Source organism: Dipodomys merriami, unplaced genomic scaffold (assembly GCF_024711535.1).
Source record: "Dipodomys merriami isolate MVZ:Mamm:240054 unplaced genomic scaffold, mDipMer1.0.p SCAF_1, whole genome shotgun sequence".
NCBI classification, from domain to species: domain Eukaryota; kingdom Metazoa; phylum Chordata; class Mammalia; order Rodentia; family Heteromyidae; genus Dipodomys; species Dipodomys merriami.
In genome coordinates this window covers 100163491-100181345 of record NW_027202270.1, presented here as the reverse complement: position 1 = coordinate 100181345, position 17855 = coordinate 100163491, and the positions used below count along the sequence as shown (strand labels likewise).

Here is a 17855-nt window from a genome sequence, read left to right as displayed (position 1 = left end):
TTTAAGCATTCAGGTTTCTACTGTAAATTTTTGGTTTACTCAACTGCTTGAACTGGGGCTTGAACTGAGGGCCCAGATACTGTCCCAGAGTATCTTTGTGCTCAAGGCTAGCACTCTACCACTTGAGCCACAGCTCCACTTCCCACTTTTCCTGAGGAGTTTATTGGAAATAAGACTTTCCTGCCTGGGTTGGCTTCAAACCTCAATCCTCAGATCTCAGCCTCCTAAGTAACTAGGATTACAGGCATGAGCCACCAGCACCCAGCTTCAACAAACATTTTTTGAGAAGAGTAACAGTGGGATATATTACACTTGGCATTACAGTTTACTGAACAAGGAATAAGAAATGTTCTCCCATCTTTGGACAGCATGTCCTTTGAGAACTATATTTAATACATAATTCAAAAAGAGAATGTGATTGTTGAAGTATAAATCATATAGGAATATTTAAAAATGAGCACTGTTTTGACACAGATGGGCACTGAGTGAGAGATAAAGCACTAGCATATACTCTAGTAATGGTGGGGATCAAACAGGTGTAGGTGAACAAAATATAGGGAGATGAATAAGAAGAGCAAAGAAGAAAGGACAAATGGGGTAATTCGAAAGACTAGATGTAACACTAGGTGGCTACAGCAAAAGAACACAAGAGAGACCTGAAAAAAAAGAAAGGAAATTTATTATAAGTAGACAATGGAACACCACCAAAGGAATTTGAGTAAAAGAGTTATAGTGAAAATGGGAAAGAGGCAGAAAAGTCCAGCAGGAAGGTTAAACTCAGAGGACAGTTTTAAAACTATATTTTATGAACCTGTGAGCTTTACAGAGATTAAAGAAAAGAAGGTCAGAGAAGATCCAGGAGGTAATGAACAGAAGACACATTTCTCAAAGCAGATTCTAGATCAACTGAGAAATTCTCCTTTGATTTCTTTTATGCATTGGAGCTACAAGTAAAATTTAGTTTGAAAAAAATGTGTCTAATAATTTTATATTTGAAAATTACTAATCAGAGTAAAATGTTTTATTTAGAGATTAGAAAGCTTAGGCTCATTTGATTTGGTAAGCCAGAATTCATGAATGAACTCTGATAACAATAATTCCAACGGAGTAATTATAGTCAAGGGAAACATATAGCAGTAAATTGAAAATGGTTTTTTAGTTGTTATTGTTTTGTATTTGTTTGTTTTAAGTTAGGATTTAGCAATAGTGAAAAAAATAAAATAATGTATTTGGGGATGTAACAGATTGTCAAATACTCAAATTAGGTAATTCTCAACAGCGTATTTTATTAAACCAGTAAATTTGTTCCTTAGGTTATTGCATCCCCAATAACAGAAAATTTCGATTCCAACTGATAAAAGGTTAAAAAAGAAGAAAGTTATAAAAATAAAATGCTAAAGCTATAACACCTTCAGGGCTGGATAATTTGGCTGATCAATAATATAAAACCTATTATCACCCTCTGTACTCCTTGGTATGTAAGCGAATTCTCAACCAAGCTTCATTCATAAGGAAAAACTTGTTAGAGGAGCTCAGTTTCTTGTCCTTGTGAAAGTATCCAGGGTTTGAAAGGGAGAAAATATTTGGTAGGGCAGGGTATGGAGGCAAGCCGTGACACTTGGTCTTTGAACTCATGTTCTTAAACTTGCTAGGCAAGCACTCTTACCACTGAGTCCTACCTTCAATCCTAATTTTTGCTCTTGGACTGTTATTTTTGAGATTAGGGTCTCACTTTCTACCTGAGGTTTTACTTGGCTGTGATCCATCTATTAGACTTCCCCGTAGCTATGATAACAAGCATATGCCACCTTATGCAGTTCTTCTACAGGGGCTGGCCTTTAACTGTGATCCTAACAATCTCAACATCCAAGAAGCGATCAGTATCTCACTTCCAAATCCTATAGAGACTTCTCTTCATACTTCTCTGCCCAGAATTGTATCAATTGACTTTTCCTAAGCCAGTTATTAGTAAGGAACTCATATGGTTGCCTGATAAGACTGATTCCACTGACTGCCTGAGAAATATGGACTATCTCACCTGAGCAAATCTATAAGAAAAAAAGTGGCTATGTAGACAAGAAAGCAGGCTAACTAAAGAAAAAGGAGTAGGAAACTGATATTGGGTAGCCAATCTACAAAGCCTTATATATGAAGCTTAATAAACATTGTTTGAGGCTGCTGTTCATGAGTAAATCATCACTGCAACATCCCTAACCCATTTCTTTTTTATTAGAAGTGTGCTTTCACCGCCTGATAGCTAATTTTACCATTTATGGGAAGAAAGAGTTATTGATTGAATTGGAAAAATACACAAAACAAGAGCTTCTATTTCCAACCATTAACTAACATACTGCTGTTGTGAAAGAATGTCTGCTTAAAATGCAGAATTTCCAAAGAGATTCTATCTTTAAACTCTTCTACCTGATTTTCTTTTGTGTATTAGCCAATGGAGAACATTTGTTAAGCTTTTTGTGCACAACTGAGACTAAAAGAATCTTCAGATAATGAGAGAAGATATTATTTGTTAAAGGTCTGAAGCAAAAATGTAACTGAAAATGACTATACAATTGTATAAAATTAAAAAATAATTACAAAGGGAGAGAAATACTCATAATATCAAATTTACCTTCATTCAGTGATATCTTTGTCCATATCATTATTCTCTTTGTCCTATATTGTACAGTTAATCATTCTTAGCCATCAAACAAAAAAGGGCAATTTCCAATTACTGATTAACAGTAATAGTTAGAAAGTACTCATTTATTATGATTTCATGTCATTGTAAAATTCAACAAAAAATTAATAGCAGCACTGTTCAAAGGCATTTTGGAAAATACATTTTGTTTTTTCAGTTATAGCCTAATTAGTTTGAGAGTAAAAGCACTGTGATATAATGTCATCAATGAGAACAAGCACTAGGATCCAGAAAGCCAATTTTTAAAAATGCATAGTTTATTCAGAGAAAGAAGTTATGATCTAAAGAAGAAAGTGTTGAGTAATGAGGAAAATTCCAACAGACTAAGTTGGCTGGCAGTGCCCTAAAACAGTCATTACCAATGATTCTATTAAGTCTGCTTAGCATCAGAATTATGAATTTGCATCTTGCTGTGGTTAGTTTACTTTCAGGTAAAAATGTAATGTTTTTCTGGGGGGAGGGATGGGGAGCTAAAAGAAAGACAAGAACTGAGACAAAAAAAAGCTTTTTCAAAATTCGTCATAATTCAAAATTTATAGGCCTCAAGCTATTTCAGAAGGTTTTGATAAATGCAGTAAGTTCAAATACATTGATAAAATTTAACCCCTTTCTATTCTCACAACTGGACCAAAAATTCCTACTAGAAATGAACTTGATTTTAGCTGGATCTAGTAAAATTCAGTATTCCTCATCCCATCCCCTCTATATAATGATAATCTGAGTATGTATGTGTATGTGTCTATAGACAGATAAATAAATGTATCTATATATATATGAAATCTATCTGTACACATATATCCATCCATCTATCTATCTATCTATTTATCTATGGAATATCAAGTAAAAACCATATAAATAAATTCAGCTGAGCTGTTTTGAAATATGCATGAACATTTATGTTTCTGTATGCTTTAGAGAGGCTATGTTCCAGAGAAGTGATCTGGGACATTTTGCAGAGCAGAATTCCTTATATATTTTTAACAGTAGAAACTTTATTATGTTAGCTAACCTCATCTACCATTTACTAGAAGAATGTGTATGAACACAGATAACAATGAAACAAATATAATATATCAGAGATTAGACTTTGTTAGATATTCAGATACTGGTGTGATCTACTTCTGCCCTTTGAATTTATGTCAATTTAGAGACCTTTACCATTTCAGGTTCAATCTCAGCTAACCCTGTTAGAGAGCATTAAAGTATAGACTACAATTTCATCAGTCTGTGTGCTGGTCAGCTACTAAGTCATATTAGATGTTTTTCTAGATTTTTTCAAAGTAAGTTACTCAGAGTATATCTTTTCAGTAAGACTGTTCAAACAAACAAGAAGGCTTAATATCTATGAAAACAACCAAATAGACTTGCTCCAAGTAAGTTTAATAGTAATAAAATCACATTTTTGTAGTTTGATTATGAATTGTTTTAGAAAAATAGGTAAAGTGACTATTTTAATTGTTTAAAGATTGTCTTATTTACAATAAAAAGAGGCAAAAGAAAAAGGATAACGGTATAAAAAAGAGCAGATAGTAAAATGGGATTGTGCCATTATTTATACAGCTCAGATAAAGATTGTACCATAAAGGATGAGTGGTTTGTCATCAGTTTTTTAACCAAATAAAATTGGATAAGGTATTTTAAGATAAAATAGTATGTAAAGTGAGCTTAAACAAGAAAAATTAGAATGCAGTTGCCACCTTAAGGAGTTTAAAGTTATGGTAAATTCACCTTAAAAGTTAACTACAAAAAGATACAAATGGAATTTCAAGACAACAATGGGAATAGTGTCATGAGGCTATATGTGATTAATCACCAATTCATGGTACAAACAGTAAGTACAATGCAGCTTAGAATGGATAGATATTATAGAAAATCTCTTTTGAGAAGGTGGGATTTAATTCTACTTTACTTTCTAGGCTCTCCTTACCTTCAATCCTTCTTCTAATCAAATAATTTCTTGACTGACTAATCACATTGAATTTGATTTCATTCTAAATCCTTTGGCTTTCTGCTATATTTACTATCACCTAGCGCCAACATTCTTTCCCTTACACCTATCTCAGAAGATTTATTTTCTTCTCTTAAAACTCACAGTTCCACCCAATTCACTTCCTCTCTTTCATCAGAATCATTGTACAAAGGTCTCCCTTATCCTATATGGATCTCCAAATGATATCTGAAACCAAAGACAGTGCCAAATCCTAAATATTCCATATTTTTTTCCTACATATGTACTTAGGATGATGTTTATTTTATAAATTAAGCATAATTAGAGGTTACTAATAATGGGGTGATATTGATTGAAATAAATCACAAATGTGTGAAAATGTAACAATAAAATACCTCACTGTATAATGAATGTAAGTTAATAAAAAAAGAGACTAACAATACATTATAATAGAATAGTGTATAACGATATGTCATGATAAAAATTGCATATATGTGGTCTCTCAAAAGATCTTATTGTATGGTACACATCTTTCTTCTTGTGATGACAAACACTTTAAGGCTTCTCTGGAATATCTGAAATGCCACCATCTCTATTCTTGACTTTTAGAATCATTATTAAGTAAAATAAGGCTTACATGAATACAAGAACTTTGGTATCAGAACAGTCAATGTAGTAACCATGATGGCTACTGAGTGACTTAAGGACCAATAGGGTATACAGCATACAATCCAGACAAAGGGATGACTCATGTCCAGGAAGGACAAAGCAAGATGGCTGGAGATTTTATCATGTGACTCAGAACAGAGCGCAATTAAGAACTTGTAAGTAGATTTTGAATTTTTTCCATTTTTTTTTTTTACCACTGTTAACTCCAGTTAACATCCTCCTTTTTATCTTCCTTGAAATTTTTTCAACTGTCGTTGTTTTACTAGTGTTCATCTATTCATGCTATAAGCATGCTAAATTCACTACTTATCCTATGCAAAGTTCTTTGGATCTATGTTACTGCTATCCTCCTGTCATTATTTTTGTCAGCAGAGGCTGGGGATTTTACTGCTGAACATGCAGAATCTCGCTTAATCCCTAATTTTAGCAAGGTATCCTACTCCCAATTACTCTGGGCATCCTCAACATTCATCAGACCTCCACTTTATTCTCACACACAGTGTCTTACTTTGTCATACCAACTTTCAAGGCTACAGATGAGATTTCTATTTGGATGCCAAACCTACTTACTTATCATTGATCTCTACCTCCAAGCTCTTGTTTGTGCATAACCACAGAGATAAATTTTAAACTTATTCTATTCCTAAATTATGGTTCTCAACCTGCTTATACTTTGAAATCATCTGAAATGTAACAAAAATACTTATACCCAGGTTACATGTCCATATATTCCTACTAACTGGGCATAAAGGTTTCTTTGTCCTAAATAGCTAGTTATCATCCCCTTAAAAACTATTGCTTGTCAAAATGTGTTCAGCCTCAATTAATGCTAACACTATTCTATTTTTATTTATTTTTCTTCTGAACTTCAAAAGGTTGTTACAAGGGGGTTACAATTTAATGTGTCCAGTGATTCTTGATCAAAGTCATCCCTTCCTCCCGACTTGTCATGTTCATTTCCTTTCAGTCACTCTTAACTCTTCCCTAATCCTCCATTCTCTAAATACCAAATCCTATTATTTCTAATTCCATAATGTCACTTTTCTTTCTCAATAGTACATAGCCCTTCTTTTAAAATAAACTGCCTTTAGTTGCATACTAATTTATTAATTCATTGATATTACTTTTTCTGTTAATTTACTGCTGTTTCTTGTTCTATTATATAGCACAGGCTGGGCCTTGAACTCATACTCTTTCTGATGTAGCCTCTTCCTCAGTTCTGACATTACAAGATTCACTCCTTTATTATCAAGGCTACTAACAATGCAAGCATAGTATAAGAAGAACAAGATAAGCTATGGTCTTATACAGATCATGATAAAACCACTCGACGTCCTTTGATCTACTATCTATATTTATTTTCTTACCTTTTATCCATCAACTTCATTAGAGTGACAGACTAAAACAATCCCTCATCATAGATCCACCCTTACCTCTGATAGTATGCAAATTTAAGAGCTTCAAGGAGAGTAGAAAAACTTTTATTCAATTCAAATATATTAATTTCTACTTCTTTCAAAAAAAAACATGCTTTGGAAAAAATTGCTTTTTTGATAACAAAATCCCTAAAGGACTATTGAAAAATCCATAGTAGAAGTATCTCTCTAGATACTGCAAGTCAAGACTATTTCAGAAAGAAAGAAACTGGATTAGATCCTGACTCTTAGGTATATTCAGCATGGAAGACCTAGAATTGGTAATGCATTCACTACTCATTTGCTTGCATCAAGAACTCCATTCCATTTCTATCTGCCAACATCCTAATTAAGATGATCTGAATCTCAGGTGATCTATTATTCTAGATCTAAGATAGCCTAAATTACCTTAGACAACATGTTACATTGTTTGCTTACACTGAAATGATAAGACTACTGAGCAGAAAAGCATGTCTTCTCTTGTGTCTGGCTCAGGACTGGGCAGTTTGTTTGAGCACTCAATAAATAACAGCCAGGCATTGGCCTAGTGTCTTTAAAAAAAACTACATTAGGCACAATTAATCTTACTCTACCATTTTGGCTTCCTTTTGATAATATATACTTACTTGTGCTTTGTTTTTGGCATGAAGAAGAGAGAAAAGTATCTGGGGCAGTGTTGAATATGTGTGTATTAGTGTACATGGAACTAACATAACATGTAAACACAATTTTATTCATAACCTTAATGCTGTTTCTGAAAATTCTCTCTGAAAGATGCTTATTACCTATGCTCCTGAGCCAGAAAGAATAGTAGGAAGAGACTATGCCTTGTCACATCAATACTTTGAAAGAATCAGAATCAATTCTATTCCAGAATGATAAATATCCAGTTGTTGCACTATAAGCCAAGAGGCACTAGAACATACAGAGAAAACATCTTGAGAATGTGTTCCTCAAATCAACTCATTTATATTTCTTCAGCTCAAGAAAATTACCCATAATTCATTTGTATAACTACTAGGTTAAGTTTGAGGCATCTGAGATATTAAGGGTAGCTAAAGAAGTCTTCCTAGCAGGCTCCAAGCTCTGAGTTCTATCTGCATTACAAAAAGAGAAAGGAAGAAAGGAAGAAAGGAAGGAAGAAAGAAAAGAAAGAAAGAAAGAAAGAAAGAAAGAAAGAAAGAAAGAAAGAAAGAAAGAAAGAAAGGAAGAAAGAAAGAGAAAGAAGAAAGAAAGAAAAAAGAAGTGTATGTCCCTCCCCCACAGTGTAACCCCCGCTTTCACTATATTTGATGTCAGTATAACATGTGGAGGAGATGGAGACAAACAAGTCGTTTAAGGATTCAGGTGGACCTGTTGCAACAATGAGAAGTGCAAAATGTCATGTCAAAACCAGCTTTACAATGTCGGTGGGGGGGGGGGGAGGGGGGTATGATTGGGTGGGGGGGAGGGGGGAGGCTGGGAAGGGAGGTGAAGGGTAAACAAAGGAGGAAGCTGCAATGCTTGGTAAGAAATGTATGCATTATCCTGCCCATGTAATTGTAACCACTCTGTACAGTATGTTCTCAAATAAAATAAAATTAAATTTAAAAAAAAGAAAGAAAAAAGAAGGAAGGAAGGAAAGGAAGGAAGGAAGGAAGGAAGGAAGGAAGGAAGGAAGGAAGGAAGGAAGGAAGGAAGGAAGGAAGGAAGGAAGGAAGGACTGACTTCAGGCATCAAGTAAACAGACACACAGAAATGTGTGTTAATATTGGCCTTCTCTCACTTGCCATATAAAGAATACAGATGCCCATTCTCAGTCAGTATCTAAAACTGTCACTTGTATGGCTGAGCAAACATATTTTTTAAATGTGTGTAAGCTTACTTTCCAGCTATTGTTGAACAGATATCATTGATGACCTTCAGCTTCTGATATCCATTTCCAAAGGATGATGACTTCAATCTAAAAGCCTCAAAGACAACAGATAAAATAAGCACAATCCTAGAGTTCAAAGTAGCTAACCTTTTGTCTCCTTTTACTACGAAAATGAAGGTGATGGTTAGGATCCAGGCTAGCTAACCCTTCCAGTGGCTGTAAAGTTTTCTGAATTTACAATAAACCCCTCAAACATTCTTTGTTCTAGAAAAGTATCTGTTTCCTTAAAAAGGACAAAGGTAGTATTGTTGCATACATTCTGTGATATAAAGTTTGGTAAGTTATGTAGAGAAATCTTAGCCTTGATTTTAAGACATCTGTAACAATACATGCTTTAAGAGAGAAAAGTAAAGAATTGGAGGATAAGAACATTTTAAAGGAGGCAATGTACAAAAAATTTAAATGCTTTCTTATTTTCAGAATTATTTTTGTTTTGCCTTGAAAGATCAAAAGCAGAATGCAGCCTATGTTAGGCACTGAATATTCACTAAGTTTTGAAATTCCTCCAGCTCTACACCATTAAAAAAATTAACATACCGAAAGACTAGTTTAAGGTGATAAACTTTTATCAATTGATCTTAAAATACATAATTACAAGCATATTTTCAATTCTTAGATGTGAGTGCTAAAGCTGTATTTCTAGTACTACTGAATTCTGTTCTATATTTCCATGTATAAAAGATCTCACAGTCCTGGGAAAACACTTTTTTAAAAAATGAAATACAACAAATAAGGTATGCTGCCGGGTCCTGGGGGAGAAGTTTCCCAGAGTCTTTGAATTTCCTCCTATCCGCCTTCTTTACAAGATTTCTAAGACCAAGTCCTTTTCTGCAGTCTCTCAAACAAGGTAAAAAAGAAAAATACCCCCTAGATATATTCCTTAGATTTTCTATTATGCTTCTCAAGCTCCCAGTAGCTTCTGAAGTAAACCTAAGATGAATTCTGCAGGGTTTTTTTTATTATTATGTTTTAATTTTAGTTCTTTTTTAGGTCTAAGATGAAATAGATGATCATAACTGCTGTGCTTGGAGATCCATTTTGTGGCACAATTTGTACATGACCTGTGCAAGGTCACGTCACAGAAAGGAGACTGACATGGAAAAAGGCTGAATCCAGCTTTTTAAACTCAAAGAACTTTTCTGTAACTTATTTAAGCTTACAATATTTAGCAAAATACAGCAAGACAAATTTCTTTTTAAACAGTATATATGTATTTAATACCATAAATTTCTTTCTTACTTTTTTTTTTTTTTTGTCGGTCGTGGGGCTTGAACTCTGGGTCTGGGCGCTGTCCCTCAGCTCCTCAGCTCAGGGTGAGCACTCTATCACTTGAGCCACAGCACCACTTCCGGTTTTTTGGTGGTTTATTGGAGATAAGAGTCTCACAGACTTTCCTGCCCGGGGTTGGCTTTGAACTGTGATACTAAGATCTCAGCCTCCTGATTAGCTAGGATTACAGGTGAGAGCCTCTGGCACCTGGCTATCTTTCTTTATTTCATTATGGCTTTGATATATCAGTTGCTGTTCAACCATTCATTAAGGATAATATTTTGTCATGTCATGAGCCTCAGGGCAGATGACAGCAAGCCACACTAATCATCATCTATGCCAGCAGGCTCTGGGTTCAGGGGTGCCATACCTTATAATAAATACCTCTAGGCTTTGCTCATGCTATTTTTGCTGTCAATTGACTACATGTTGGCAAAAATACATTTGCCCTTCACTTAAAAACATTAACACCCCTGAATTACTTCCTCAATACCCTTCTATGTGCACTTATAGCACTTTGTACCAGTTCCTATTAGTTTGATAAGATCTATTATATAATTGTTTATTGCCTCTATCATTAGAATATGAAGGCTTGTCCATTATGTTTTCCTGGATTTAGGACCTTCTCTGAGCCAGGAATTGTTCCAAGCACTTAAAATCTGCATCACAACTTTTCACGGTAGATATTATTGTTCCCTCTATTTTTTTAACCTCTATTTTACAAATGAGAAACCTAAGACACAGAGAAGTTATTTTCTCAAAGACACCTAGCTAATAAGTGCCAGTCATTGAATTCACACAGAGTGATCTCAGAGTTCAGATGTTAAAAAGAGAGGTTTAGGCTTCTCTAATTTGTCCAATCTAATTTGTCCATTTTTTCTGATGCTTAAATTGAGAAGTATATATATTTTGTCTTAAATTGATTTTACATATACCTTTGTAAAGATGTGTTTATTTGTACAGAAAAAAATTCAGTCTAGGAAAAGCACTTTGCTAACGCTGCCAGGTCAACACCTTAAACTTCCCCCAGGTTCCACATCTTTAGATAGCTACAAAATTTCACATTGTAATTGTTCTTAGAGATACTCCTCTGCATATAGAGTGACATGAAAATACTTTGGAATATAAATTGTTATTAGTAGGAACAATATGTAGGTTATTCTTGGTAAACTGATGACACTAGGCAATTTTACTTTTGCAATTATTTAAAAAGAGGGTTTTTTTTTTAAGAAATGAGATATATTTATTTTCCCTCCTTGTATTTAACTTTACATCCCAAGTTCCTTTAGGATCAATGTCACTTATTTTATCTTTCAAATAACTGATTAATTATTTCATTTATGTATATTCTTAGTTTTTCTCTTTATAGTAATTCTTGCTCATTATAGAGTTGAAAATTTTAAAGCCATTTTACTTAACCATATATTATAGATCTCTTCTACCTTAAAAATCTCTTTCAAAACATTATTTTTAATGGCTATATAATATTTTATTACAATAAGATGCAGCATAATTTAACTACACGGTCCTAGTTTTAACCATTCCAGTTGATACCAACTATTTACTACTTTAAATAACATTCTAAAGACATTCATTCATGTGGTGTCTGTAATTGTGCAGAAAAAAGAAGCTTCTTAGAACCTATTTTAGTGGTTGTGGGAAGCATATAGGGATACAGGTTCTGAAATCCCTCCCAGAAGGTTCTGATATGATCTGAAGAATTGACTTGTCTCCTCACCCCTGGCTTAAGCAATTTGCTTCATTCTATCCCAATACCCCCCTACCAAAAAATACTTTAAAGTATCTATTTTACACTGTCCCTATTGATGAAATTGTTTATTTTCAGCATAGTGATTGGACCATCTCTGGAATTGCACTTTGGGTATATCCTTCACCTACCTCACTCCACCCACATATGGCTAACACTACATCCCAGGGAAAGGTTTCCATCCTACATACATATCAGTATCACTAACTACCTACTCCAAGACAACACCCACCCAGCTTCCCATGCGTACTTGTCCCTCCTAGCCTCAAAGAAGCCCTCCAAGATGCCCTTATTGAAATCATCTCTGCCAGCCCAGTCTCCTAACAACCCCCTCTTTATTTTTCATAGCATAACATAGTCTGGAGAGGCATGGATTATTAAAATCTGTCTCCTTTATTTTACCACAAACTCCATGGAAACAGACCTCCAATCTAACTGTTTACCTCTAAATGTTTGGCACAATACTTAGCCCATAGCAACGACCAGTGAGGGAGCAGTGGTTAACAAATATGGGCTCTGGAACGGAGGGATACAAAGGCAGTTCTGAGCTGTGTGCCCTTAGGCCAGCTGTTTAACCTTTCCGTGACACCATTCACTTCATTAAGATTATAATAGAACTATTTTATGTTTGTTGTAGGTAAATGAACAAATGGAGAAGATGCAGTACAGAAGTACTGTAGAATACCATCTGCCAAGTAGAATGTATCTAATATAACCCTTAAAGGTACTCAATATCTTTTCAATCAAATAAATAAAACACAAGAGAGAACGTAGTTGTGTCTTTTCCCATCATTCTTCCCTCAGTCCCCTTCTAAGTGAAAGCTTCAGTTCAGTAAACTTCTGCCTGTATCAGGCTCCTTAAAATAACTCATCTGCCCGGAGTGGTCAGATGAACACACTCTCCACACTAAGTTATATTTACTTGCACCTTTGATCCTTTCAACACATCATTTCCCAAAGTATGTACTAATATGGCAAGCCACCTCTCCTCCTTCAAGTATGTCCTGAAATGTGACCTCCTCCATGGAGCCCTCTTTAAGTGGAACTGAGCTCATCATCATTCCATCCTTGTTTCCAACAAATAAACTAAAGGTTTTCGTTGTTTGAGGTTTTGAAACCCGAGTTTTTCACTGGTTGTGTGGGACTCAGAATTCCAGGGCTAGTTTGGGGCTCTCCTCTGTCTGCATTGAAGAATTAAGAGTTTCAGAGGTAATATGTTTGTTTATCTTGCTCTATGTACATTTAGCACAGTGCCAGTTCACACGGATGTGATTTAACTGATTTAATGATGATTTACTTACTTTGTCCATGTCAAGTACAGAGACTATGCAGTCTTAAATCTTTTTCCCCTATGTCAAAATTGGTTTCAGTGCTAAGTCTATTATGTAACTGGTTTTCCATGTTTTGTTTCACAAAGGAATAGAGAGAAATTAACAAAAAGTAGAGAAAAATAGGAAATGAATAAAATTTCTACATTGTGAATCCAAATATATCTTAAGAGTAACATTTTATATTAAAAGGGGCCTCATGTAAAGTTTAGGTGCATATGCTTAACAAGTTATTTTGTAAATCTAAAATGGATACCCAAAACATGTCAATACTCATTTTTAAAATACTTGTTGTATTCGGTGCATGCACCATTATGGAGGACTTACATTCAGAGCAAAAAGATTTGTAGCTAAGCATATGACCTTCTTCCCACTACAATGACCATCCCCTAATTAGGCAATGCATCTGATAGTCATTAACAGGAATGAGATAATGAATCACTTTCTCTCTTCTTTGTTAATTTGCTGTAACCAAGCGGCTAATGGATGTCAGAGCTGAGTGATTGCACTGATTATAGTGATTTATAGTTGCAACAAAACAATTTAAAACCATTCTGATTATTCATGTTAAAGATGCTTTATGTTTTGTTTACTAAATGTTTTATACCCCCCTCTTTCTCCCCACCCCTAAAGTACAGTCACCCTTCTATCCTGCCACTTTGCACAAAAACAAACCTCATCCTGGAAAACTTGAAAGTTTTGTGGTTTTTTTTTAAAGCCAGTTCGTTTTGTTTATGTCGAGATAGATAGCTAGATAGATGGATGTATAAAGTTTACCCACTAGAAACGAAAAGCCTTAGGGGTGGAAAGAAAACTTCAGTGGTGCCTAGTTCAAAAGAAGACAGAAATAAGAGGAAATAAGGCAAACTTCAAGCTACTTACCTTGGGGCTTCCAGTCCCTTCCTCATCCTCCACAGACACATCAGTAGCCAGTATCTTGGCTTTGATGGTATCCAAGGCTCTGAGAATCCAGCTGTGTTGCCGTTTGATTTGCCTCTGCAGCTCTTTCCATTGACTTGCAATCATCTTCAGCATGTCCTTCAGTCCTTCTCCAAAAGGAAGGAAAAGTACACGTTGTGGACCTGACTGCATCTTTAGCCATTATCATTGTTTATTTTACAAATTAGGTGTTTATTTCAAATAAGATCCATGTTTTTAAAGGACCTTACCATTGACTGTCATATTAGCATTTGTCACTCTGAATAGACTGACAATTCTTGACATAAGACATAAGGACATAAAACAGATATATGTCGATGCCTAGTTTGAACATTGACTTAGACTCAGTGTTGGTAATTGAAAAAGCACAGGTGGACAAATAATGATGTATAAAAAGAATTAACAGTATAGCTTCACATTCTAAATAAATGGTTCTGTGTGTTTCTTATAGAGATTTTATGATAAAAAGTGCATAGAAATAGGAAAAGATATTTCTAAGAGAAATATGGTAGGTAGATCAGAATTGACACAGCATTCTTTACCATCAATATATCCAATTAATGCTGTTTTTTTATTTATCTGTAGTAAATTCAATGGGCTATCCTGTGATTCATCTAACAGGTTTTTTTATGGTCAGCATGACTATAACCAAAGAACAAAACTATTCTATATTTATAATCTGTATCTGATAAATATGTTAATACTAGACTACAAACTAGTTGAAGGCCAAAGCTCTGCATTTGGATTCACAGGGAAATAATCAGATACCCCTAGACTGCTAGCTTTATATCTGTAGTGGTATCTATAAGTATCCTAATGCATATGCATTATAACTATAAGCAAAATTCTCATTCATTATCTTAATGTTCTTTCTAGAGCACTCACATCAAAAATCATGTCAATATGAAATTTTCAGGAATATGATTTCAATTGAAACTCAGGTGAACAGCAAGCCTAAAATAAAATGAACAGACCATTTGGAGGCAGTATTTCATCTTGTAAGTATCACAGCATTGTATGCAGTATATGAAACATTTATAAATCTTGAAGGTCAATCTGATAATGTAAATATTAATAATACATAAGGAAGTGAATATATGCAGTAATTTACAGCAATGCTTCTTCATTCTTAATAGTCTGGAGACATAAAGACTTGCAATATTTCAGGAGGATTTACCTGCTTTGTGGGATGCAATAAGCTCAAGAAGTTGGTGTCCTTCCTCCTCCACAGCTTCCTTGAGAGCACAATGACTGTCTACATTCAACTTAAAACTCTGTATAGAAAAAAAAAACAAGCATCAAACTCTGACAAGTCAGTTGCAAATAAAACACCCATACAAAATTACTTGTTATTTTTTATCAAGAACCACACAACCCAATTTACCTAACAGACATACTAATTTTCAATACTAAAAACTATCGGTATTTGGGGTCTGGGCTCAAAATATTTCTATTAGATTACAGAGTGCATCTGTTTGGAAACAGCTGACATATCTAGAAACTCATTATGTTTTTATGAAAAGTCACATCCTGTAGGCTATATCAACAATAGCAGTGTCCTAAAAACACACTGAATTTCTACCAGCACATATGAGTTCTTTTTTTTGGGTTTTAAGAATGTTATGATGGAACTATTTATGAAACCATAAAAAATGTGGCAGCAGAAAATATACTGGCCTTATGCATTCATTCATTCATTCATTCATTCATTCATACATACATACATACATGCATACATACATAAAATCAATTAATATAATAGGGCTTGATTCAGCAGTTTCTCAGATACTACATAAACCATGGAACATACATGTGAACTTAGGTGCTATCTTTTCAAGTCTTTACTTTTTAAAACTTTATTCCTTAAGATGTCATGCCTTATAAATAAACCAGGAGCATTTTCTATCATTATCATCAACCAAAAGACAAAAAAACTGCTATCACAATTTAAATCTAACTCATAACAATTTATATCAGAAAGCCTTTCATCCCTAATGTCTTCTGTGGTATCAATCATTCCTTTCTTTCTGCTACTCAGACTTGTTTCTATTGTAGAATTCATCACTCTATCTCTTTCTTTATTTCTACTTTTGTCTACCAAATTGTAAGTAATTTGAATAGTTGTCAATATCACATATATCTCCAATTCATGTCACATACAAAGTGTTCAATAAAGTGTTGCGAACAGTGGATATCTGTTGAACTTGATCAATAACATTCGCTAAAGAGAAATATTTGCCTAAGTATTTTAAAAAGCACAGACGGTTTTCAAAAAAATCCATTTATAGTATGCTATAAGGCATTACAACCACAGCCAGTCCCTAAAGAGTAATCATACCAATCAGATGACTCACTGGTTAGTTTTCAGACTGAAAATTCACTCCTTGACTCAACTAATTAGAACAAGGTGGTTTTTGAAATATTCTATGCCAAATTTTGGCTTTCTATGATAGAAAAAATAAACATGTTGGCCTGCAGGCACCAGTGGCTCATGACGATAATCCTAGTTGCTCAAGAGGCTGAGATCTGAGGATTGTAGTCCAAAGCCAGCCCAGGCAGCAAAGTTCATGAGACTTTTATCTCCAATTAACTACACAAAAAAAAAGAAGAAGAAGAAGCTGGAAATGGAGCTGTGGCTCATGTGATAGAGTGATAGCCATGAGCAAAACAGCTGAGGAATAGTGCCTAGGACAGATATGCACACACACACACACACACACACACACACACACACACATATACTATATGTCTTGCTCTCATTAAATATTTATTTACAAATAGAGGCATACTGTACCATGCTTGTATTGAGAATATTTGACAGAAATTTAAAATGATATAATCCAAGTTAGAATACAATTTGGATTAAATAATCATGACTTATAAAATCAGATATTCATTCATTCATCCAGAAAGTATTATGGTTCTGTTCTGTGCGAGGCAATAGAGATTTGGAGGGTATAAAGATGATTTCTGATAACAGAGGACAACTGCATATCTTATTAGGAGAAAGAGGTGCATTCTGAGTCTTATTGGATGATTAATGGTGAATCTGGACTCTTCATTTCTTCATGGATTAAAGTCTTTTATTTTTTATTTATTTTTTATTGTGAAAATACTGTACAGAGGGGTTACAATTACATGAGCAAGATAATGAGTACATTTCTTATCAAGCATTGTAGCCTCCTCCTTTGTTACCCCTTCCCATCCCTTCCCAGTTTTCTCCTACCCCCCCACCCAATCCTCCCCCCTCACACCAAAGTTGTAAAGTTTGTTTTTGACATGTCAACTTGTACTTCTCATTGTTGCAACGGGTCCACCTGTCAGAAACAGAATTTTTTTAAAGATCTGAAAATTAAGGAAGAATAACAGGCAGTATAAAGATAAAAATTTTAACAAAAAGAAAAAAGATTAAAATGGTGAATGTTCACCTAACTTTCTTTCATAAGACAAGTAACATTTCTGAGAAAAAAAACCTTAAGTTCATAAGGAAACACAAACATACAAAAACCCACAAACAACCCTAAGCAAAAAAGGTAGCTAATATTTGATTTCATACTATACGAGAGTTACAGTAACAAAATCATCATGGTACCCAAACAATAACAGACATGTAAACTAACAGAATAAAACAGAAAACCTAGAAATAAATTCACACAGCCAGTCATCTGATTCTTATCAAAGGTACCAAAAAGGTACCAACAAATGATACTGGGAAAAATGGATATCCACATGCAAAAGTCCAAAACTAGACTGCAATTTCTCATCCTGTACAAAACTCAAGTTAAAATGGATCAAAACCTTAATGTAAACCTGAATTTTTTTAACTTTTATTTTATTGTAAAGTGCTAGACAGAGGTCTTAGTTACATGAGTAAGGTACATTTCTTGCTGAGCATTGTTACCCACTCAA

At 34.4% G+C, this 17855-nt stretch overlaps 1 protein-coding gene across 6 annotated transcripts in view; it reads right to left on the bottom strand.

Annotated features, from left to right (window-relative positions):
• The window catches only part of Akap6 (A-kinase anchoring protein 6), a 469667-nt gene that overhangs the window by 203790 nt on the left and 248022 nt on the right, over window positions 1-17855 (bottom strand). For 5 of the 6 annotated variants that reach the window (XM_070026462.1, XM_070026459.1, XM_070026467.1 and 2 more), the window contains 2 exons: window positions 15124-15220; window positions 13890-14056 (listed from right to left, as the gene is read on the bottom strand). In XM_070026462.1, coding sequence (XP_069882563.1) covers window positions 13890-14056; window positions 15124-15220 — 264 coding nt within the window. The remainder of the gene's footprint in view (window positions 1-13889; window positions 14057-15123; window positions 15221-17855) is intronic. The other variant, XM_070026473.1, reaches the window with a different exon arrangement.